The sequence below is a fragment of the Neoarius graeffei genome, chromosome 10 (assembly GCF_027579695.1).
Source record: "Neoarius graeffei isolate fNeoGra1 chromosome 10, fNeoGra1.pri, whole genome shotgun sequence".
NCBI classification, from domain to species: Eukaryota; Metazoa; Chordata; class Actinopteri; order Siluriformes; family Ariidae; genus Neoarius; species Neoarius graeffei.
In genome coordinates this window covers 9,904,116-9,929,107 of record NC_083578.1, presented here as the reverse complement: position 1 = coordinate 9,929,107, position 24,992 = coordinate 9,904,116, and the positions used below count along the sequence as shown (strand labels likewise).

At 43.0% G+C, this 24,992-nt stretch overlaps 1 protein-coding gene across 2 annotated transcripts; it reads right to left on the bottom strand.

The window, feature by feature from the left end:
- Positions 1-752: 752 nt before the first annotated feature.
- Positions 753-24,499, bottom strand: rflna (refilin A). 2 transcript variants are annotated; one of them, XM_060931240.1, is made up of 4 exons: positions 24,253-24,499; positions 23,026-23,499; positions 7,578-7,687; positions 753-4,631 (listed from the first exon to the last, which is right to left on the bottom strand). In XM_060931240.1, exons 2-4 carry the CDS (start codon positions 23,236-23,238, stop codon positions 4,295-4,297), a joined length of 660 nt encoding a protein of 219 aa, XP_060787223.1. In that variant the 5' UTR covers positions 23,239-23,499; positions 24,253-24,499; the 3' UTR covers positions 753-4,294. The 2 variants fall into 2 exon arrangements, with proteins under 2 accessions (XP_060787223.1, XP_060787224.1); XM_060931241.1 differs by having other exon boundaries at positions 23,026-23,248.
- Between the last annotated feature and the right edge of the window lie 493 nt (positions 24,500-24,992).

The window sequence follows — 24,992 nt, the reverse complement described above, 5'->3', positions numbered from 1 at the left end:
TAAACATTGAGAATACGCGGATACGCTGTGCTGAGCTCTAGCTGGCGTCTCATTGGACAACGTCACTGTGACATCCACCTTCCTGATTCGCTGGCGTTGGTCATGTGACGCGACTGCTGAAAAACGGTGCGGACTTCCGCCTTGTATCACCTTTCATTAAAGAGTATAAAAGTATGAAAATACTGCAAATACTGATGCAAATACTGCCCATTGTGTAGTTATGATGGTCTTTAGGCTTGCCATCCTTCCACTTGCAAGTGGTAAGTGACTTGCGCACAGCGGCTCAGTCCCGAATCACTGCTCGTGCGCTTCACTCGCGCGCTCTGTGAGCTGCGCAGGGCCGGAGTGCGCACCCTCCAGAGGGCACTCGCTGTTCAGGGCGGAGTGATTTGGAGCGCAGCCGCTGAGGAGGAAGCGATGAGCCGCACTGACACATTTCAACTTGCGTGCCGAATTAGTCATGTGATTAGCGTATCCGTGTATTGGCGTTGCTGTGTGCTCGCGAATCGTGTATTGGCGTTGCTGTGTGCACACTAATCGTTTTTAAAAACGTTAATCTGATGATCCGCTGATACGGTCTAATGTAAACCCCACCTTTGTTTCCTCCTCTTCCTTACATCCAGTATGCGTAACTTGTTAGGTGTTTGCAGGTCAAAAGTTTGCAGTTAATTTTACTTTGAAAGAAAACATGATTTAGTTACAAAACTCATGGAAACTCTTCCTCCGTCGTCACTCTTCAATCCACACACAGATTAAAGAATTGGGATTTTATTTGTTCATTTCAGAAATATACTGTGTCTTTAAATTATTATTTTTTTAATCCTCTTGCCCAAAATGGAACAAAACAAAGATTTAAAGTTGGGAATACAAAAATAGAAAGAGAATCATTAAGTGCCATATGCAACATATACATCATCAGGAAGTATTTTACAGGAAAAAAAAAAAGAATCAAAAGATTATCCATGATCTGAGAGCATTTTACATCCACGATCCCAGGCTTTCGTCCACTTTTACAGAAACATCGTTCAACGTCCTGAAACTTGAACTCCTCCAAATTCCTTTCATACCAACTTTACTTTGTCCATCGCTCCAGTTTTCGTTCCAGCAGCTCAACAACTTTCTTTATCTGGTCTTCCTTTACCGTATGAAATCATCACATCGCACGAATTCATGTGTCACATGGTACCAAAAATCCATCAGTGCTTTACTTTCATGTTCAGTAACCACGACGTCCTTCACACACACCGTTTTGGATGCTAAATATACGTTTCGCAGGCAACGAGCCACGAAAGTCGTCGTCATCATCATAGAGTAGATTTGGTGTGCTGTAAGAAACCGTAACCTACGTTTTCAATATATTTACCAAAATTTTGTGATTAATATTATCAAGATCTTCGTAAGACGAACACAAACCGGCGCAACATCCTTCCTCCTGACGTGCCCGAATGTGCGATCGTTCTCTGAGAAGTGAAGCAGCGTAGCAGCCGAATCTCTCACCATCCTCCAGCTTGCGTCAAAGAACGTTGTCACGCACGTGGTGTGTTTTTTCCTGAGTATAAAACACATTTCGCTCCAAAATCTACCTCGAATTATAACTGGCTACAATGTTGTATAATTATGTTGTATAATTTTACGGCCTGGCTCCAATAAATTACCGAAAGATGTTCGATGTCGCCCTTTTCTCTGCCCTCACAAACTTGCTTCCTGTCTGCGTTTGAGTAACTTTTTATATTTTAGTCTGTATAAATACTGGCTGTTAGTATTTCAAATTAAAACAAAACACGAGGCCACGCCCACAATCAGCGGTGCAAAGAATGCTGACGAATATTCTAGAAGGTAGACATAAAATCCAATACAAGATTTTTGCCTCAGAAGTCTGAGTAGACGAGAGGGCTTGTTTTTTCCCCCCCGACATGTCTGAAAATCTGGTGTGAACAAATAAGCACCTCCTCTGATATTCTCTTTCCCCCAATACGGACCAGGTGATGGTTCTGGGTTGGTGCTGGTGCCGGTTTTGAGCTCGCGAGCCTTCTGAGAACTGCTAACACCAAGCACATCAACAATCCAAACAATCTTTGGACGTCACACCAGCTCTGTTTTTTAAAAATAGAGGTCACGTTTTTAATTGGTCACAATAATCCTGCCCTCGGCCCTTCTGTAAGCGGTTCTTGGTTCTAGACCAGATGTACCCCTTTTTGACCAACAGGGAATGGGTTCTTGACCTGGTTCCGTTCAGGATTCTTTGTACCTTGGTGCCAGATGGTGAGCCAGTCCACGTTTTCACCAGTTTTGTAATCAAGGATGCGTTATGAGTCGCGGAGGATGTTGCACAATTCACAACCAGAGTAAACAGCAGTCGCAAGATGGTGGCGTGCAAGATTGATGCCCTCTGAGCTTTTATTCTGTTACTGCAGATATTTGTTTTCAGTCCATTCTTTTCTGAAGATGTATTTTTCCATTGCTGTGCTCCGATTCCTCTCCAAACTAATGACACGCCCACTGATGTCATCGTGGTTCAGCGTTGGAAAAACCAGCTATATTTTAGTTCCAGCTGGGAACCGACTTTTCAGCTTCCGAAGCAGTTTATTCTTGGTTGAAATGCTCTGGGGTGGGTTTCCCAAAAGCCTCTTAACGCTTAAAGCATCTTAACTAGGAGAGAGAGTGTTCATTGTGATGCTCGCTCTAACATTTAATGATGATCTTTGTGCTACGATGTTTTTGGGAAACCCAGCCCTGAACGGTTCAAAATTTGGTGCGTGAACAAGAACGGAACCCGTCCCCTGCTGGCTGAAAAGGATGGTGTTAGTGCCACCCTGGAACCAGTTTTCCTGCCTGAGAGCTGGTTCTTTGGCTGTCGAAACATAAAGAACGGGGGCGTCGTGGCTCAGGTGGATAAGGCGCCATACCATAAATCCAGGGACCCGGGTTCGGTTCCGACCCAAGGTCATTTCCCGATCCCTCCCTGTCTCTCTCCCGCTCATTTCCTGTCTCTACACTGTCCTATCCAATAAAGGTGGAAAAAAAAAAAAGAATAATTTTGAAACATAAAGAACTGGTTCGAGATGAGGCTCTGAACCAGCCCTGGAAGTGCCTTGGTGGAGAAGGGGTAAAACTGTTTTCTGACAAGATACCATAGCTCCGCCCAGTCTGTTTCTATAGGCTCCCCAGACCAAGGCTCAGGAATTCACAGATCACGTAGATAACCAATGGAAAGTAAGTGGTACAAGAAGCGAATGTCCCGTGTCCTTTCCCCTTCGGTGAATCGCATGCTCTGCTGGGTGTAGTTTATTTGCGTTTGGTCTGATTTTAGCAAAAAATTCAAGAATTAATGTGACTGCTAAACTATGCATGTCGGCTCCTCTGTAGTAGAAACTTGTGGTGACATGACGTCACTTATCACTTGTAAGATTAGGGAGATTTTTTTAAAAAATATAAAGTGTGTTTATAGTCAGGAAAACGCAGCACCACGGCTCTCTCGGTCCTGAGGTAAATCCTTTCCTTCTCTCAAATTAGCCGGATGGAGTGTTAATGATTTGGAAACAAAACTTGCCTGGACTGAGCTTCCTGATTATTTGCGGACTTGAGCTCCCGTCTCGACACGTCTGCTGTCTTTCGTTCGACTTGAGCAGATTATATTCTTTGAAGTTCAGGTCCAGAGCGGTGAGAGAAAAGGCGCTTTGCTTCAAGGTCGTGTTCTCGGACCGTTTCAAAAACCCGGTGTGCTACAAACTCCAACATCTCTGATCTGGATAAAAACATTGGTCCAATCTGTCAAGTGCTCCTACGCTGCCCTCAGCTCGACCAAAATCACTGTAGCCAAACGAAGAAAGAAAGAAAAAAAATCTTAGCAAAAGTGCAATCGAGCATTTATACAACTTGTAGGAAGTTGTACTATTCCTGGCATGATGTATATTTTTCCCTTGTATTTTGTACCATGCCCTACAGTTTTTTGTTTGTTTTACAGCATTGATTTACTGAATCATATTCTTTATAGTGGACTGTAATGGCACAAACAAGTAAACAGACAAAAGAATAGACGATAGGTTTAACCCACCTCCCGATTGCAAAATAAAGATGAATCGCTACCGTATTGAAACTGTTCTGCGTACAGATTCTGTTACTCGCTTTAATATATACTGCAGTACCAACTACACCACAGACAAAATCTCATGTCCTTTCCTGCTTTTCGAGGAAGTCCGTAATCATCGTGTTCCACAAGTCGTTCAGTTCTCCACCCGAGAGGAGTTTGAGCTTTGTAATGGTGAGTTTGTACAGGCGTGGTGGGCGTGTCTTCTCACAGCTCCTCAGTGTAGATAATGCAAGGACTTCCGTCCTCACTCGACTCCAACCTCACTGTGGACACGAACCTGCGGCGTCCAGCGGCGTTGGCGTTGTAGTGCAGCGTGGTGCGGTAGGTGTTGTGGGCGTGTTTGGGGTAGACGATGGCCGTGCTCTGGTAGTGAATGGGCCGGTGTCGTGGCAGGAAGTGAAGCTCGGATTTGTAGCTGCGCCACGTGTGGTTCTTCAGCGCCACCACCGTCTCGCTGTAGGAGGTTACCGTGGGAACCCGTGCACAGTAAACCTCGTCACGGTAGTGCCGGTGCGAGTCGTACTTCACCGCCGAGCTGAACCTGAACACACAACCCACAATGTTTAATGCATCGAGTGATACCGAGGTTCTGACATACAGTAGACACCAAAAAAAAAAAAAAAAATCCAAATCCACCACCATCGAGCTGTTTTGATAATCCGGTCTGAGTCCAGTGATCAGTACAAGTCTGATACTTCCACTGACTATCGGATCAAATCAGTGCCACCTTTTATAGAAAATGCCAGACAAGTATTATGTGACAAAATGTGAACCCAGTTCTGATATGCAAATGACGAACACGTAATGATGAGTGACCCAGGAAGGGGGAGGGGCCTCTGTTGGATTGATGTTACTCATTTACATATTCAAAGAATCTGAAACGTGTCTCTTTTGTTCTCTAAACACTTTTTGTGCCGTTTCTGCAAGGTGGTTGAGACTTGACTACCGGTTTGGTAGATGTATAAATATAATTATTCTATCCACATTCATGGGATATGAGCAATCGCATGCTCTGGTTGGCTGCTGTACTACTAGGATATCAGCTTGTAGAGAAAAACAAAATGGCGGCGCATGTTGCTGAACCAACCGAGATGAAATAAAAACTCCCAAAAATACAAAAAAAAAAAAAAGCGCAACAAAATATACAGTGGGGCAAAAAAGTATTTAGTCAGCCACCAATTGTGCAAGTTCTCCCACTTAAAAAGATGAGAGAGGCCTGTAATTTTCATCATAGGTACACTTCAACTATGAGAGACACAACGGGGGGAAAGAATCCAGGAAATCACATTGTAGGATTTTTAATGAATTAATTGGTAAATTCCTCTGTAAAATAAGTATTTGGTCACCTACAAACGAGAGATTTCTGGCTCTCACAGACCTGTAACTTCTTCTTTAAGAGGCTCCTCTGTCCTCCACTCGTTACCTGTATTAATGGCACCTGTTTGAACTTATCAGTGTGAAAGACACCTGTCCACAACCTCAAACAGTCACACTCCAAACTCCACTATGGCCAAGACCAAAGAGCTGTCAAAGGACACCAGAAACAAAATTGTAGAGCTGCACCAGGCTGGGAAGACTGAATCTGCAATAGGTAAGCAGCTTGGTGTGAAGAAATCAACTGTGGGAGCAATTATTAGAAAATGGAAGACCACTGATAATCTCCCTCGATCTGGGGCTCCACGCAAGATCTCACCCCGTGGGGTCAAAATGATCACAAGAACGGTGAGCAAAAATCCCAGAACCACACGGGGGGACCTAGTGAATGACCTGCAGAGAGCTGGGACCAAAGTAACAAAGGCTACCATCAGTAACACACTACGCCGCCAGGGACTCAAATCCTGCAGTGCCAGACGTGTCCCCCTGCTTAAGCCAGTACATGTCCAGGCCCGTCTGAAGTTTGCTAGAGAGCATTTGGATGATCCAGAAGAGGATTGGGAGAATGTCATATGGTCAGATGAAACCAAAATAGAACTTTTTGGTAAAAACTCAACTTGTCGTGTTTGGAGGAGAAAGAATGCTGAGTTGCCTCCAAAGAACACCATACCTACTGTGAAGTATGGGGGTGGAAACATCATGCTTTGGGGCTGTTTTTCTGCAAAGGGACCAGGACGACTGATCCGTGTAAAGGAAAGAATGAATGGGGCCATGTATCGTGAGATTTTGAGTGAAAACCTCCTTCCATCAGCAAGGGCATTGAAGATGAAACGTGGCTGGGTCTTTCAGCATGACAATGATCCCAAACACACCGCCCGGGCAACGAAGGAGTGGCTTCGTAAGAAGCATTTCAAGGTCCTGGAGTGGCCTAGCCAGTCTCCAGATCTCAACCCCATAGAAAATCTTTGGAGGGAGTTGAAAGTCCGTGTTGCCCAGCGACAGCCCCAAAACATCACTGCTCGAGAGGAGATCTGCATGGAGGAATGGGCCAAAATACCAGCAACAGTGTGTGAAAACCTTGTGAAGACTTACAGAAAGCGTTTGACCTCTGTCATTGCCAACAAAGGGTATATAACAAAGTATTGAGATGAACTTTTGTTATTGGCCAAATACTTATTTTCCACCATAATTTGCAAATAAATTCTTTAAAAATCAGACAATGTGATTTTCTGGATTTTTTTTTTCCCTCATTCTGTCTCTCATAGTTGAAGTGTACCTATGATGAAAATTACAGGCCTCTCATCTTTTTAAGTGGGAGAACTTGCACAATTGGTGACGGACTAAATACTTTTTTTGCCCCACTGTAGAATGAAAGTATTTGATGGTAAGAACGTATTTTTTTTCGAGAATTATCATCATCATCACATTTTTCTCAAATTGCTTCTGTGATTTCGCCGGTTTGTTTACATTCTAAGCGGAAATGATTTTGTATAAAGTTTTTATTTATCGAATTTGCAGAAAATAAAAATGCTCCATTTCTCAAAATCCAGTGAATGTGGATAGAATAAAACAGTTATTCCACTCAATCTGGTCGTACACGGCTTACAGCTATCAGCTCATGTACGACTCGATTTTGTGGAATAACTCTTAAATATTTTTCTCCAAAACGACATAAAGTTCTTGTTTACGTTTGAACATGTTGCTTTAACCAGGCTATCTTCTTGCCGCGATCCTGATGGTGCCAACATTCAATCATTCGATGCTGTAGTGAAATAATCGGCTTACGTTTGATCAGATTGAGTTTGTGATCAGATAGCAGCTGTCAGAACGTCTGATGTGACTTTTTTTTCTTTCCATTCTCATTTTTGCGAGTAACAAGACTTTAAAATGCTACAACTTGACTTTCATTCATGACTTAATTACAATGAGGAGTACGTTACGATTAAGATCAGTTTCAGACGAGGTTTCCTCAAAGACAGATTCACGTTTCCTGGGAAAATGATGCATTCTTGAATAATGAGACTAATCTAAGTAGCAGATGGAGCAAAAGCAGTTCTTGGTAGTGGACTCGGACCTCGTGTGTGTGTGTGTGTGTGTGTGTGTGTTTTTTTACCTCATCTCTGTGGTGGGTCTGGGGTTCACCTCGATGCTTTCTCCGAACCCTACAGGGTGCATGCGTGACTTGACATCTGCACCCTGAGAGTTTAGGAGCAGGTACGGAAGCTACACACACACAAAAAAAAAGAGTAACATTAATCTACTTCATTATCCATTACAATCATACACTTCTTCACATCTTTCTTTACATACTGTATTCTAAATGCTAACGATTATTTGGAATGGACTGATAAGGTCTGGTACATGAATACAAACACGGCTATGGATCGGAGGAAAACTATATTATTATTATTTTTAAAGTTGAGACAAGAGGCGTACTGTGATCCCACAGGACGCAACAAAAACTCACATTAGTGGGAGTGGTCAAATATAAAGCTTGTGTAACAACAAAAACGAGAACACCATTCATTCATCTTTAGTAACTGCTTGCTCAGGGTCGCGGTGGATCAAATAAGTCCTTCCTTCCTTCCTTCCTTCCCGCGCCATGGTGGCGCATCGGGCGGCGCCGATCTCCGTTTCCGTAGCCCTCGGCCTCTCGCCTATTACATAGCTAGGGTTACAGTGGGGGGGCTAGTCCTCTGGTAACCACGAGAGTTTAACTCCCCATGCACATCTGTATTGCAGCGTGCCTTGCCAGATGGTAGTAGGTACCATTTTTATGATGGTCTTTGGTATGACCCGACCGTGAATAGAACTCACGATCTCCCGATCGAGAGGCGGACACGCTACCACTAGGCCACTAGTCGGTATGGATCAAATAAAGCGACTAGTTTGTTTCTTTTCTGAGAAATATAACGCTAGCAAATATCACAGACTGGTACAAACCAGAGTAGTAATCATGCAAGAGGGCTTATAAACCCCTTCTGGCTTAAACTGTGCCCACTTTGGATTTAACCCTGAATACAGATACAAACATTTGGTGCACTGATGGAGCTGCTCTGGCTTTGCATTACATCCTGATTAAATACACAGTTGAAATTAATTTATTTATTCCGCTTGCTTGCTGTTTTGATACCATCCATTATCTGTAACCGCTTATCCTTCTACAGGGTCGCGGGTGAGCTGGAGCCTATCCCAGCTGACTACGGGCGAAAGGCAGGGTACACCCTGGACAAGTCGCCAGGTCATCACAGGGCTGACACATAGACACAGACAACCATTCACACTCACATTCACACCTACGCTCAATTTAGAGTCACCAGTTAACCTAACCTGCATGTCTTTGGACTGTGGGGGAAACCGGAGCACCCGGAGGAAACCCACGCGGACACGGGGAGAACATGCAAACTCCGCACAGAAAGGCCCTCGCCGGCCGCTGGGCTCGAGCCCAGAACCTTCTTGCTGTGAGGGGACAGCGCTAACCACTACACCACCGTGCCGCCCTGCTTTAATACTATTAAAGCAATATGTTGTGGAAAGATGAAACCGCCAAATCACAATACCGTGTTCTGATACAATTTATAGAATAGCACAAGTCATGCTGGGTCCTAAACCACATCATGTCCATAAATTATGGAAACGCGTGAATACGGAGGACTGTTTTGATCCGTGTTGTGACGAAGCAGTGTCTGCTGGATGGCCATTCTGTTTGTGTAGAGGTGGATCTGGTGGTCATACAGTGAGTCGTTCAGTGACTCCACCTGCTCCTACACACACCGTCAGAAACAGGGCTACAGTAGCAGTCCATTCCTGTCCCCCAACGTGTAGTTTACACTAATGTTAAAGAGCCCTAGGGCTCATTATTGGACCTCAAGATAACTATGAGTACCTTTTTAGGGTCAAAAAGGTACATATATGTTCCCAAGCAGTATCTAAAGGGTACAGGTAAGTACCTTAGACTAGGGTACTGCCCCAGTGACCAGCCGTTGAACCCCCGAAGGTACAATAATGTACTTTTATTTTCTGAAAGTGTACCGCTCTACACACACTCAAACTGACTGTATAATAAAGAACTTGTGTACGACGAAAATAAAATCTGGGTCCATGGACACGTGTATTATGATCATCACTGAGAGACATTAGAACAAATATCTCCGATATCTCTAGCATGAAGACAAAATCAATTTGGGAAATACATGCAGTGAAGAGAAACGAGTATTCAGACTATTGTTAATTTGTGCTGGCGCAAATTGGTACTCTCACTCAGGATCTTTCTAATTATTATTATCATCATTATTCTAACGTTTTTTTTAGGATGCTATTTCTCCCTCAGGTTTCAATCATCACTAAATTTCACATGAAGAATACCTCTGGGCTGATTTACGTTGCTGACTTTTGGTGCTGATCTGGATCACAGATCTGGAATGATCCATGAAAAACAGGGTTTTTTTCAATCACTTAAATCATGAAAATTGACTTTAAAAAAAAAAAAAGTTTTGTTCAGGGTGGCAGGGTGCAACTTTTCCTCACTAAGCGTCATTCCCTATTACCCCTTTTCCACCAAATCAGTTCCAGGGCTGGTTCGGAGCCAGTGCTGTTGCTGGTTCACAACTCGTTCAACTTGCGAGCCAGCTGAGAACCAGTTTGCTTTTCCATCGCTCGCGGTCCTAAGAGAACACACGTCATTACGTTGCTGTATATGTCAGTTACGTCGTTGTATACGTCGTTACGTCGTTGTATACGTCATTACGTCGTTGTATACGTCATTACGTCACTGTATACGTCAGTTACGTCGCTACGTTTGCATAAACCTTGGCGCGAATATCGAAGCAAAAACAACGCGGAAGCAGCAGCAGCAGCAACAACAATAATAATAATGGACGACTTCGCGTTTGTACAGCTGCTGCTTCTCGTCGCTTAAAAATGGCGATCTTTCGTGGTCTTGTTATTGTTGTCGGTCTTAACAACTCCGCCCCCCCCCCCGCTGACGTAAGCGGTTCTTTCCTCTGGCCTAGCAGAGGGTTGGTGCTAGCCTGGAACCGGTTTTTCTGGCCCCAGAGCCAGTTCTTTTGTCAGTGGAAACAGAAAACCCGGTTCCAAACTAAGCACTGGCCCCGAACCAGCCCTGGAACTGCTTTGGTGGAAAAGGGGCATATCTCTTACCGTTCCGGATCTACAGGGTACGGTGACCAGACGTCCTGGTTTGTAACAGCTAGCGCAAATCACTGAGATTTTATTTACAGTCTCTATCAAGTTTTTGTTACTTTTTGACTTAAACAAAAAAAAAATGGTAAGTATTTATGAGCATAAGGAGTAAAAAGATATACGTTTAAAAAATAAAACTGATGGAGAAAAAACGACAGACACCATAAATTACTAACGTTAGCACTTTGTTGGTAGTTACAGCTTTTGAAAAATTGACAGAATTCAATAAATTTGCTTTTTGAAGCATTTTGGTTCATTCCTCTTCATGAGTCAATTTCAATTCCCCAAGGTTATGATATCCAGTATATGCTTCCAATATATACAGTCTGATTTGTCAGTGCTTGTGTGCTTCTTTTTCAGCAGAGGAATTTTTACGTGATGCAGTTCATTGCTTATTGTTTCCTGCTTAACTGCTTGTTCCGGCTGCTTTCAGACTCGTCCTGCAACTCTGTTCAACTGACTTCTGGTTTCTCTCTTACCTTTTTCATCATTAGAGCATGTTGTGAAACCTTGAGTGGGAGATTTCATGGAACCCCGACCACTCTCCATCTGCATCTTATTGAACCAGTTGTACTGATGAGGATGGTGAAGGTCTTTTGCTCTGGCTTTGTAGCTTTTTTAAATTAATTAATTAATACTAAGGAGATGTCTCGGCTCCTTCACCTTGCTACTTGTTTGAAATCTTCCTAAGCAATGAGAATGATACCAGAACTTTTTTTTGAGCATTTATATCCAGAATTTGATTTATAGTATTTTTAACAGTTATTCTTACGAAATCGAGTCGTACATGAGCTGATGGCTATAAGCCATGTACGACAGGATTGAGTGGAATAACTCTTTTATTCCATCCACATTCAATGGATTTTGAAAAACGGAGCATTTTTATTTTTAGCAAATTCGATAAATTAAAAATTTCATACAAAACGTCCGACAAAATCATTTCTGCTTCGGCGGACTTCTTAAAAACCTATCGATGGCTGCACGAATTGACTTTAGCATTGTTTAGTTGGAGAAAGTGCCGTCTTGCAGTTGAGGTATAGAACAGCTTTAGACATTTATTTAATTCTTCCTTGGACATCTCATATCATCTCTAGCCGCTTTATCCTGTTCTACAGGGTCGCAGGCAAGCTGGATCCTATCCCAGCTGACTACGGGCGAAAGGCGGGTACACCCTGGACAAGTCGCCAGGTCATCACAGGGCTGACACATAGACACAGACAACCATTCACACTCACATTCACACCTACGCTCAATTTAGAGTCACCAGTTAACCTAACCTGCATGTCTTTGGACTGTGGGGGAAACCGGAGCACCCGGAGGAAACCCACGCGGACACGGGGAGAACATGCAAACTCCGCACAGAAAGGCCCTCGCCGGCCCCGGGGCTCGAACCCGGACCTTCTTGCTGTGAGGCGACAGCGCTAACCACTACACCACCGTGCTGCCTTGGACGTTTCAGTTCTGTAATTTTCAAACTTCTTTGAGCTTTTGAACCAGTCTAAAAAAAAAAAAATCAAAATATTTTAATGCTTAAAGATGAAGAATGTAAACAAACCGGCAGCGAAATGACAGGAACAATTTGTGAAAAATGCAATAATAATTATAATTCTCAAAAGAAAAAAAAAAACGTTCTTACCATCAAATACTTTTATTCCATATTTTGTTGCTTTTTTTTCCCCCCAGGTTTTGTTTTCGAGTAGCCCCCCCCATCCTCGGTTGGTTCATCAACACGCTCCGCCATTTTGTTTTTCTCGACTCGTGGTATACGAGCTGATATCCTCGTCGTAGCGTAGCCAATCAGTGTGCGTTTGATCATATCCAGTGAATGTGGATGGAATAAAGATGTTTATACATACTCCGTTCATAGACCTCATGCTCTACACTTCCTTTCTCAAAGGTGACAGTCTAAGTCTTTCCTAAACACTCTTTGTGCTCTCGACTGACAAAATGAACGGAAATGACTAAGGCTCTAAATCAGTGGCTCTCTTTGTGAAAGGGTCACGCAAACCGAGCCCACGTCGTGCATGGCAGATCAATGATTAGTAATGAGTGAATTTACTGTGGGTTCACCACATCTGTTTGCTATCTCTGCAGCAGTGGATTTTAGATTAGGGCCTTTCCACAATGGCAGCCCTAACACACACACACACACACACACACACGGATCAGAGAAAGAGTCTCGCTGGAGATTAGTGTGTGTGCTTGGCTTTGTGCTGCTTAAGGAATCTTTCCTGATAATCACGGCTGTATAAATGAATTGCACATGTATTAAAACAAAGTCACATATCATTACAGTGTGGTGTGTGGATTCTGCTCTTAAAGCAGTAGGGACAAAGAGGAAAGTTCCTGAATACGTCAGTAAAGAAGCTTGTGAATGTTATCATACGAATTATACACGTACTGTCTGATTTTGTCACCGACTTATCATAAAGTCACTATAAACTTTATAAAATGACCGTAATGACGTACACCGTGGAGTCAAAAGTTTGCAGACACCTGGTCATCACTGCCGTATGAGGTTCTTAGTAGAATTATAACTTCCCTGTCACTTCATGACGATGCTCCTGTGCACAAAGCACGCTCCATGAAGACACTGTGTTAAGTTGTTCCACTTCCACCAACCTTGAGTGTCCTGCACAGAGCCCGGACCTCAACCCCAACCCCATTGAACACTTTTATAAGGAACTAGAACGCCTTCTCACGCACGCCAAGGTCTGGTGAAAGTCCTTCCCAGAAGAGTGGAGTTTATTATAAGGGCAAAAGGGAGATTAAATCTGGAATACAAGGACATACCGTACAGGTGTGATGGACAGCTGTCCACAAACTTCTGGCCATACTGCGAAGTTTCAGAGGATGAAAACGATCACGAACATGAAGAAACTACTGTTTGAAAATGAGTATCGGAAAGTGTTGACTTTGAGTGTTATTGCATCATAACATCTAAGACATACCTGTCAACCCTCCCGTTTTTCCCGGGAAATCCCTTATTTTGACTTATTTCCCGCTGTCTTCCCGTTTTTTTATTTTCCCGAAAATATCCCGTATTTTCACATTATATAAAAGTCCTGTATTTTCACAATATAAAAAAGTTGGTAGGTCCAGAATTCATGACGCGCCTCTGACAGGATTTTACAGCAGGAAGTCAGGCCATGAATTCACGTCCCCGCCCTCTCAGGCATCAGTAATTACAGAACTACGTCCGGAGGCGAGGCTGAACAAGTGATTAGGTCCAGTGTTGCCAGATTGGGCGGTTTCCTGCCCAAGTTGGGCGGTTTCAAGTGCATTTTGGCGGGTTTTGAACACATTTTGGGCTGGAAAACGTCAGCAGTATCTGGCAACACTGATTAGGTCTGAGGTGAAGATGGTGAGGCTAATAGCTAAGAAAAACATTAGCCTCTCTTTCTTTGATGATTTCAACAAGTGCGTGGCTGGAATGTTCCCAGACTCTTCCATCGCAAAGAAATTTTCCATGGGGAAAACGAAAGCCTCCCAAATAATCAAAGGTAAGCTACACATGTTTACATTAAGTATGTCCTGGCTAAGGCCTCATAAATAGTCTAGTGTAAACTAATTGGTGTATTAACTGTTTTATCCACTCATTGTCCATTTTATTTTCTATCTGAAACTTACCCACTTTAAATCACTCTTGGTTTAATATCTTATATTACTCTCTCTTTATTACATCTAGTTTCTCTTTATTACATTATCTATCTATCTATCTATCTATCTATCTATCTATCTATCTATCTATCTATCTATCTATCTAATCTATCTATCTATCTATCTATCTAGTGTTCCGAGGCCATGACTATGGTAAAACCATAATAAATTGCAATGGAATTGAATTTATTGACTGGTTATATAATGGCCTTTCTTATTTTAACATAAGATACGTATTTTAGCCCTTAATTTGGGAAATAACTGGTACCACTGAAAGCAAATAAAAATAAATGTATAGTTTATTCACAAATGCACTCTATAAACCATAAGCATCTTGAGTTTGGGTCTTGGCTATCACCAACATGCACCAGAGTACAGGAAATCACAAATACTAGATAGAAAATTGCCCCCCATTCAACTACACACCCACTTTTGGTGAAGGGTATGACTTTCCGAAAATTTCCCTTATTTTGAGTTAAAAATCTGGGAAATATCCCTTTTTTTCAAACCTCAAAGTTGACAGGTATGATCTAAGAGCCTATCAGGTTCTGATATACGGTACAAATGAGGACCATGCATCATCAGTTTACCAGGATAGCATCGGTTTGGGGGTGTTTCTAATTTGAAAATACATACAGCGAGGTAGGGCTGTGTACCGGTACTGTACCGTGAAAATCGATTCGGTACAGGTCCAAAATACCGGATCATGAAGTACCGGTACTGTACCGATATAAATTTACACCAAGTATCTGCTTATTTTGTGACTGAAGATGCGTAAATCCTACCACAAAGACGAAAATTTAGCACTGGAAAAGACGTAAAATGCCGCGCTGAAACTTGAAATCAGAGCCATATTTGATTTGAGGTCCTCTCGCCACAGTCTCACGAAACATTGCGAGAGCTTGGCTGATCCAGCGTTCTGATTGGTCAAAAAGACTCAATCAGGTCAGCCATTTTTCCTTTGCTGGCATTGGCAGCCTTTGCTGCTTTGTGTAATTTTGCCGCGTAAGTTAAAGGCCGCGGACTGGGCGTAGTCTGTAGTACTCTAGTGTAGTCACTTCTCGCTGTGAGACAACTTATGACTTTTTGTCCCAAGTTAACTATAGTGTGACTGAGAAGTGAGGTAGGAGACCTGGTTATGTTCGGTTTTCTTTGAATAAAGATACTGACAAGTTGTCAACAGTTTATTAATGTTTCTGTCATTATTGAAGAAGTTCAGAAGAATTTGTCAAATTGTTCAGGTACAGGTCCGGACCTGTACCTAAACCTCTGTACCGGTACCTGATGTTACGTTTAGGTACACAGCCCTACAGCGAGGTGTATAAACGAGGTATTATTGAACTCTAAACTCCTTTTTTAGTTGTTTGTGATAAAACAGTCGACCTTTGATCAGGAAAACGGAGCAGTTCCTGAACTCGGCGCGATTCATTCGTACAGGAAGTGCTCCTTGTTTGAGGTCGTACACGAGACCAGCAGCACGCAGTACACCTTTAATTATGAACCGAGTGCTTGTTTGTGTTTTAAAAGGTAGTCAAACCTGCCCAGAACATAAAAGTTAATGCTATACTCCAACAGGAATAAGGCTGCAATTAAATATAATTATAAGGCATTGTAGTTTGTTGGATTTGCAATGCGGCAGCTCTGCTTTCTACTCTCGAAAGTCAAGTCAATGACAGCCTCTGCTGTTTATTAACTCTCCCAACACACACAGCGGGGTGAAAGTCCAATTATGCAACGGGCTGCAACAGCCTCTGGTAGCTCCACCGCTCAAAAATAGACCAGGGAGATTGTTCTTGGCTGGTATAAGCAAACAACTCGAAAATAGACCTGCAGCCATGTGAGAGAGAGAGAGAAACACACACTAAAATAAAATAAAGCCTTCAGCAGGCATGTGCAGGTTGTCCTGCTTAGATGGAAAATGCCAAGCACAGCAAACAATGATGCCTTTGTGCGTTTCTGTTTTCTCTTCGAGTTTACTCGATCCTAATAAACAGTATCACAGGGAGGAGCATTTCCGAGACCTCTCCACGAGCCATGATGTGACGCACCGAGCCAGTTTTATAGGCCAAAACGTGTCCGGAGAAGGCCGATTTCCGTGTCGCGTAGCTGAAACTTTACTACAGATACAGTGCAGAAAAGAGGCTTGTGTTTTCCTCAGACAGGATTTCAGAGCATCATGACCTCGTCTAAAAAGTCACGGTTCAACGGACCAGCCGGTGGTCCGTTTTTCAAACTCGCACCAGCCAGTGGTGAAAATCGAAGGCCCTTTACGCACACTGCAAAAAATGAGATCTTAGCAAGTGCAAATATCTTGAAAATAGTTGAAACGATCTCGCATTTCCTATCAGAAGAATACAAGACACCGATTCTGAGATTATTAAACCTAGTTCTAGAGTGCAACCAATTTATTCTAAGATGTCTTCATTCTCATCTCATCTCATTATCTGTAGCCGCTTTATCCTGTTCTACAGGGTCGCAGGCAAGCTGGAGCCTATCCCAGCTGACTACGGGCGAAAGGCGGGGTACACCCTGGACAAGTCGCCAGGTCATCACAGGGCCGACACATAGACACAGACAACCATTCACACTCACATTCACACCTACGCTCAATTTAGAGTCACCAGTTAACCTAACCTGCATGTCTTTGGACTGTGGGGGAAACCGGAGCACCCGGAGGAAACCCACGCGGACACGGGGAGAACATGCAAACTCCACACAGAAAGGCCCTCGCCGGCCACGGGGCTCGAACCCGGACCTTCTTGCTGTGAGGCGACAGCGCTAACCACTACACCACCGTGCCGCCCCTTCTAAGATGTCTTATCAAGTAAAAATATCTGTCCATGCAGAAAGATGATTTCACTAATATTAAGTCATTTTCTCCTCAAATTCCGTTTAATTTTTCGCAGTGCATCATTTATGTATATAGAACAAAAACCAAAAGGAAAAATCAACCAGATCAAAGATCAAATCCTGGAATTGTTCTGGTTTCTTTCCTGCGTTTTCTGTTAAATCTCTTCTACTGTCGGTATTCATCCTGTTGTTGTTGTTGTAAGCTGAAAGACAGTGCGGCTGTGAGGAAAGGTGGTGTGCTGAGCGAGCAAACACACAAACGAAAATAACATTTCTAACGGTTTAGTTAAATATAGAGTTGTTAATTTGCGCTAGCACAAATTGTTACCCTCACTCAGGATCTTTCTACTTTATTCTTCTTCTCAATATTATTATTATTATTATTCTCGTAATGTTTTTAGGATGCTGTTTCTCCCTCGGTTTTCAATCATCACCAAATTTCACATGAAGAATACATCTGAGCTGAATTACATTGCTCTGACTTTTGGTGCTGATCTGGATCACTGATCCGGAATGATCCATGAAAAACGGGCTTTTTTTCCCAATCAATTTTATAACTATCAATTTTCATGATTTTTTTTCCCCCAATCACTTTTTTAAAATTTTGTTCAGGGCACAACTTTTCCTCACAAAGCATCATTCTCTATCTCTTACCGTTCTGGATCTATAGGGTACTGTGACCCAGACGTCCCGGTTTGTAAAAGCTAGCGCAAATCACCGTGACTTTAGTCATCGTCTCCATCTCGTTTGGTTTATTGTTGTGTGTTTGATAGCCGTCCGTGAACAACAAGGCAGCAATGTAGCATGCTTACAGCGTTAAACACGGTGCAGTTATAGCCCCGTGCAAAGAAATGACGATTGCTGTGGTATGAGTTACAGTCCAGAGGGACACGCATGGTTGTGACATTTCTGATGAGTCAGTCAGATACAAAAGCGATGAGCACCACCGGGGTAAGGAAGGAAAGTGATTGGGTAAAAGGCAGAAAAATGCACGTTGACCTGTATGTTGAGTCAGGAGTGAGTGATCATACGCCGTGTCCAACCATGAAACCCTTGTACAACCTGACCCGAGCTGTAACAGCACGATGTTCCGGATAAAATAAGCGTTTCCCTAATCCTGAACCAAATCGATGACGCTATTGTTCATCTTTGCTTTGATCACACACCTGCCGTCAGTGGTACGACAAGAGCTTTCTGGAGCTCCGTTTCCATCCGGTTTGTGTCGATGAAACAAAGGCAAATTGGGAATTTTAAACTCGTTTGTATTGTTAGTAAATCTAAACGTGCAGCAGCAGACAATGCGAAGCAGTCAACCGAGCATGAGGGTTAAGTTCAGCTCCTGCGGTTGTGTTTGCTTTCTGTACAGGCTGTTAAGACGGATCTTTAGGCAAGTGCGAGCATGCATGTGGAGCAGGAGGAAAAATGTACTCATTTGTACTTTCTACAGGGCTTAATGTTGGCATACAGACACAAACGCACGCTAAGACCGAGTCGCAACGGAGTCAATGTCTGTACAGGTTTTCAGTCATCCAGAACTTAAAGTGGTGAAGAAAATGCGATTGCTTTCGAACTTGGACGTCTTAACGTTCCGTACAAATGGATAATTATTACTGACTTTACAACGTTTTCGGAAATAGGGCTACAGTAGGAGTCCATTTCTGTCCCCCAAGGTACAGCCTACACTAAAGTTAGCCTGGGAAATCCCATGCTGCTTTGCACGATCGTTCCGATCTGAAAAGACAGCATGGAAACTATGGTCTAAAGGCTCGCCTGAGTTAGGGAGCCAATCAGAGAGTGGGGAGGGGTGGAAAGACGGTGACGCGTACTACTCGACAAACGGAAGCTTGTAGTTTATTTGGGACTGTTTACGGATCACATTTAACATGGCGGCGAGCGATACGAACCAAACTTTCGATCAAGCTTTAGACACTGTTCTGAATAGTTTAGAGCGAAAGTTTGTTTTAAAAAAAGAACAGCGTTTGGCGTTACAGTCTTTCGTTGACACGAAGACAGATGCCTTTGCCTTGCTCCCGACAGGGTTTGGTAAAAGTCTCATTTACCAACTAACCCCCTTAGTGGCTAAGCAGTAATCGTTCGGTGCCATTGTTTTCCTATTTTTGTTTTGCCTTCTCTTTCTCTTTCCTTCTCTTCTTCGCCTCTTCGTCGCTCTAACTACGTCACCGGGTACAACTGCCATGATTGGCCATGGGCTACGTATACGCCAAATGATAGACATTCGCAACGTCCAATAAACGGCCGTTGACAATCGTAAACCACACGTCCCCTACGAGAAATTCAATAGGCGGATTCCAGACCATATTTCACTTGTGATATGGTCTGGTGTTAACCAGACTACACTAAAGTACCCCTAAGGGCTCATTATTGGACCTCAAGGTAACCATGTGCACCTTTTTAGGGCCAAAAAGGCACGTACATGTTCCCAAGCAGGATATAAAGGGAACGAATAAGTTCCTTAGACTAGGGTTCTGCCCCAGTGACCAGCCGTGGTACCCCCGAAGGTACAAGTAAACTTCGCCAAAGTTTAGACTTCGATGAAGGTTCTCTTCAATCTGTTCAACAATGCAAATTGTTTACTTTGTAACAGGGTTGGTTGTAAACCGTTGTTGTGAAGGCGATAGAGCAGAAGGTTCTGAGTTCAAATCCCAGAACCACCAAGCTCTCAAAGATGTATATAAATGAATAAATAAATGGTTGCTTAAAAAAAAAACCTATTTATTTATTTTTACATGGGTTAATGTCGCTCAAACATGCTCATTAGAATATTAGACCACGCCCCTGTGAGAGTTCTCAGCTCGCTCTGTGCAGATAAATTTTTAAAGATGGTGCAGATTCTTGTGTAATTAGTCCAAGTCAGGTGATTTAAGGGAGGTAATGAGCTCCAGGATTAGTTGTGAATGGCTCCCGGCTGGGGTCTGTTAGCGCAGGACTGCGTAACCTTTTCAGAAGCAGAAATAAGAGCTGAGGGACTGCCGAAAGACGTGTGCTCTCGCACGCTGTAACGTGAGCAGTCGAGAAACATTACTAAAGGGAATGTGTGTGTGTGTGTGTGTGTGTGTGTGTGTGTGTGTGTGTGTGTTGCTTTGCAGTCCAGAATTCATGTGCTTACACAATGTAAAGGGCGGACATGAGAAAGAAGTGACCGAGAGAAATGGACCCTAAGAGTTTACTTCTCATCCGTGGCCTTTTAATAAACGTATTTCTCTTTTCTACTTATGATGACGATAAATCACGATGACTGGGCGTCGAACAGTTTACAACATCATGATTGTACGTGACTTAAACATTTAAAAAAAAAAAAAAAAAGGCTTCAGTCGGCACTGCCTGTGCAACACCCATGAACGGCACCGTTGGGTGTGTCGTAGATCACAGCGTACTATAATATTCGACAACAGATAACATCTCTACATTTCAGTGCAGTTCAATCCTCCACTCCTACGATCTTATCTCTCTTTCTACCATTTAAACGTCTCCAGCATGACTATGAGTCACAGCTCCGGTTTCTTTTCCATCTCCTCGAATCATATTTTGATCACAAAATCCGATCCTCGTCAAGACGGTTTTAGCAGCGGCCGTTGAGACCTCTTACTGTTTGCAGGCGCTCCGGTTGCATTGCACGAACGTACAATAAGTTCAGAATGGCATGTGCTCAGGAAAGCACTTTGAGGATACAGGGAAATGTTTTAGATACAAGAACTAAATTCAGCATCAATCATCTCGACGGGGAGCTTGACGTTGCTCAAAATATTTGCCAAAGCTTAAACGGTGCACCACTTCTTCTCAGTTTGCGGTAAAGACATTGGGATTTGGACGCATGTCTGAGTGTTCCACTGCGTCTGGACTCGACTCGGTGAACACTCCACAACGTGGCTCGGCCAGACTAAGGAACAGACTTCGTTCCCTATTATTGCAAATGACATCTAGCTGAAAGCCACGCAGACTGAGACACGTGGGTCTCGAAAATACATCTGAGGTTGGGTAGAAAGTTTGAGAGAACAACAAGAGCTTAAGGATGAGGGGAAAAGTCTGAATTAATATATTCAGACAGTGTGCTGTTGGTTATAATAACTCCTCACTTTGTTATAGCAGGCTTCCTACAAAGTGTGGATCTGGTCCCTGCCAATGGTTCAGCCAATCAGCAACTCGGAATCAGTTTGAGGTTTTATGGATTTTGTCGCCGGGGCTCCAAGAGAATAAAACTGGTGGTGCTTTCGGAGTGGGAAGGATGGATTCCGTGTCAATCAGAGCAACAGGAATCAATCATGTGCATCTCTGAGCTCAGGTATGCGTAAGAGGGCAGATAGCGCGTTAATCCGACTGCACAGGAGCAGCTGGAGAAAATGGCATGGCTTCATGTGTCCAGGAGGAAGCTGTTGTGCGACGGGGGAAACGGGATAAAGTTTCCAATTTCTCATGCTTCATTTTAGTATTTCCTTTATTAACAAACGTATGCGAAAAACACAAAACGTACATGAATACAATGTCATGTAATTACAAACATTTAATGGTTTGTTACACAATTTGTCCATTATTTGTGTTTTTCTGGTTGTTTGGGGCCGTTTCCTTGACTCCTTCCTACTCACAGCTGTATTTACTGCCGTCAGTAAACACACACTTAATGTTTTACGGTATGTAATCAGAAACCTTAAAGCGAGACGGCCTTTCGATTTCATAAAATCGGTGAAATTTAGTTCGCTCTGAAATGTGGTGATTGTGATATAGATTTATTTCTATAATATCTCACAAAATATCAGGCCATTCTGTGGCTGGGAAGTTATTTAATTTGAGCGGATTAAAGCAAATAACGTGCATGAAATCGCTCGCTTCGCGCAGTCAAGCAGACAGAGGAAGTCCGTGTGTGTGCGCGCAGGTTTCCCTTTGAGCGTGCACTGACAGTTCCATCATTCTGTCGCTAAACGAACAGCTGATCACACCGAGGTGCTCGCTGAGCGCCAATATTTATTAGTTTGGTCCTGTGTTTCCTTTTCTTCTCGCTTTCTTTCCGTTACTGTAGTCGGTCTTTCACGTTTCATTCGCACACTCACGTCCTCCATTTTTCTCTCTTGTTTCAAATTTGTATCCCACAATGCCTTGCGTGAACAGGGAAAGCCCACCATGTCATACATGATGTAGTATCTTGAACTGGGTCATGGTGAAGCAGGAAAAAATAGTGGAGAATTTAGGGCCACGTGGAGAGAAATTCATTAATTGTTCCAATTTAAAAAATAATACAATTGGAAGTGTGTGATTTGAATTCTGTAGCTTTCGGTCCACTCAACAAAAATAATAACTGGGTGTCGGGAAAATTCTTTTTATGACCTACACTTGAAAAATTTGAAAGGCAGTCTAGCTTTAAAGAAGCAATAAATGTACTAGAGTGTGTCAAAAGAGGTGTGCGACCCAGTAGTACAGTACAGTACAGTGGCTGGCTTCGCCGTCTCACAGCTCTTGGGTCCCTGGTTCCTGATCTAAGCTCCTGTTGCATGTTCTACCCATATCGATGTGGGGGTTCTCTAGTTTTCTTTCCACCTCCCAAAAACATGAATGTGTGCGTGGCGTCTCATTCAGGGTGTGTCCCCACCTCGCACCCAGTGTTCCCAGGATAGGCTTTGGATCCACTGTCTATCTTGGGAACACAGGATGTGACACGGTTACTGAAGATGGATGAAGGAATGTCAATCGGGGTTCACATTTAATTTATTGTGTCTTTGATGTATTTTACTACTGAGCTATTATTATTATTATACCAGGATCATCATTGGTGTAAGAGTTAGTACGGTACATCTGTGTTTGTTTATTCATTAACAAAACGAGATCGTTTCTCTGCTCACCAGCTTGCCTTCTCGGCCCTCCTTCCTCCAGTACGTTCCTCCATGGTGGTCGGCGGTGATGGGGGCACGAGGCTCTGCGGTTGACGGTGAGAGCAGACAGAAAGGTGGGCTCGGGCTCGGTGGGAGCCCCGAGTCGGGACTGTCGAGGAGCCCTTCACGGCTCTTTCCCTTAAGACTCTCCTCCATGGCCTGCAGGTGTAGATGCCCCACCATTTCCACAAAACTAAATAAATTAAAAAAGTTAAAAAGGAAAGACGTCCCCCAGCCAGGCAAGTCTTGGAGGAAGCTTTTGGGGTTGGGTTTTTGAAAAAAAATATACAGATAATAATTTATTTTATAGACAGGTTTTTTTTTTATTTTATTTTTTTTAAGAACCCTCAGGGATTTAAGCCTGATGCAAATTCAGTCCTGGTCCACAAGAAAATCCCATTTCAGTCACAAGCTGAATGCTGAAACCTTCTCCTCCTCTTCACTCTAGAAAGAAATGAAGATATTAAAAAAAAAAAACCAAACAAACTGTAAATCAGCCCACAGGACTTTTATTTTATATTTTAAAACGAGAAGAGAACATCATGAGAGAGAAGGCTCGAGAACAGAAAGCGTTCACGCGCTCATTCACTGCACTGACGGTTTAACGCATGCGCCGGAGTTCAGGGGATTTAAACTTTTTTTTTAATTTAAATTTTTAAATTTAAATTAAATGTTAACGGTTCCTCCAAACGGTTTCTTTTCCCCCTGAAGGCTCATTTAATGCCCTTTAAACGTGTTAAACTTGAGTTGAAATGGTTTGTTGTGTTTTAAACATGTCAATATTAAACAGTAGTTTTAGAAACAGCCTCCAGCACTGAGTTATTTATTTATTTATTGGAATTCATGATTTTCTTTCTTTTTCTTTTACTGAGTCAGCGATATCAGATAATATCGCGATATACAGACGAGTTGAGATATGTACAATATATCACACCAGCTATCACCACAGCAAAAACTATAATAACAAGGACAAACCCGAGCTGTTTGTATAGAAGCAGCAGGTTGTTGTTGTTTTTTTTAATAGTAAAAGTGAAGAATAAAACAGAGACAGTTTATTCTTTATAATCTGATCTACTGTGTGTTTTTACATGTGAGTTTTGGCTTAAAAGGCGCACAATATCTTTATCCTTAAAAAAAAACAAAAAAAACACAGTCCTGTGGTTACATTTAAGTGCAACACTGTACTGTGTGTGTTACCTTTAACTGGGAAAATCCCCACAGCTGGATTTCCGACGCACTTTGTTCATAATCCAGTGGTGAAATCGGATTAAATACAGGGAATAAAGTCCAAAGGAGAAATTCAGCTCAGCTCCACTGAAATCAGCCACCTCAGCCTTACAGTATCCACCGAGTTCAACTCCAGCACCTGGAGAGCTCTCTCTCTCTCTCTCTCCCTCTCTGTGTGTGTGTGTGTGTGTGTGTTTTGGCTCCACACTGCGTTTTTCTCTTTAATCTGACTGACTGCTTTCTGCACCTGGACATTTAACTGTAATTCAAAGCCACAGCCGCTAGAGGGCTCCAAACCTTCCACACAACAGGAACTGCAGCTGCTTCCAAAACCTATAAGGCTAGTTTCTCACTGGGCTGCGACAAATTGCAAACGTGTTTCGTGAGAGAGTTTCAAAAATGTCTTGAAACATTCACGGGGCTTCTCAGTTTCCTCGTATGAGTCGCAAAGTGTCGCTTCTTCGTCGCTGAAATTTTGAACATGTTCAAAAAATTCACGTGACAAAATTTCTCTCGCAATAGCCGCAAATGCGTCGCTGGTGTCGCAAAGCCGTTGCGAACCCTTCTCAAGTCAGTTTCCGTAAGGCTTCCTGTACTTCCCTGCCTGCCATGGGAAAAGCCAGTTTCTCACTGGGCTGCGACAAATTGCAAACGTGTTTCGCGAGAGTGTTTCAAAAATGTCTTGAAACATTCGTGGGGCTTCTCAGTTT

Bases quoted from the DNA above. Each gene is read 5' to 3' on its own strand.
- rflna (XM_060931240.1), bottom strand. From the start codon at position 23,238: ATGGTGGGGCATCTACACCTGCAGGCCATGGAGGAGAGTCTTAAGGGA. The intron at 7,688-23,025 runs GTGAGCAGAGAA...GTGTGTGTGTAG, and splicing joins AGGGCCGAGAAGGCAAGCTG to CTTCCGTACCTGCTCCTAAA. The intron at 4,632-7,577 runs GTAAAAAAACAC...TTGTGTGTTCAG, and splicing joins AGACCCACCACAGAGATGAG to GTTCAGCTCGGCGGTGAAGT.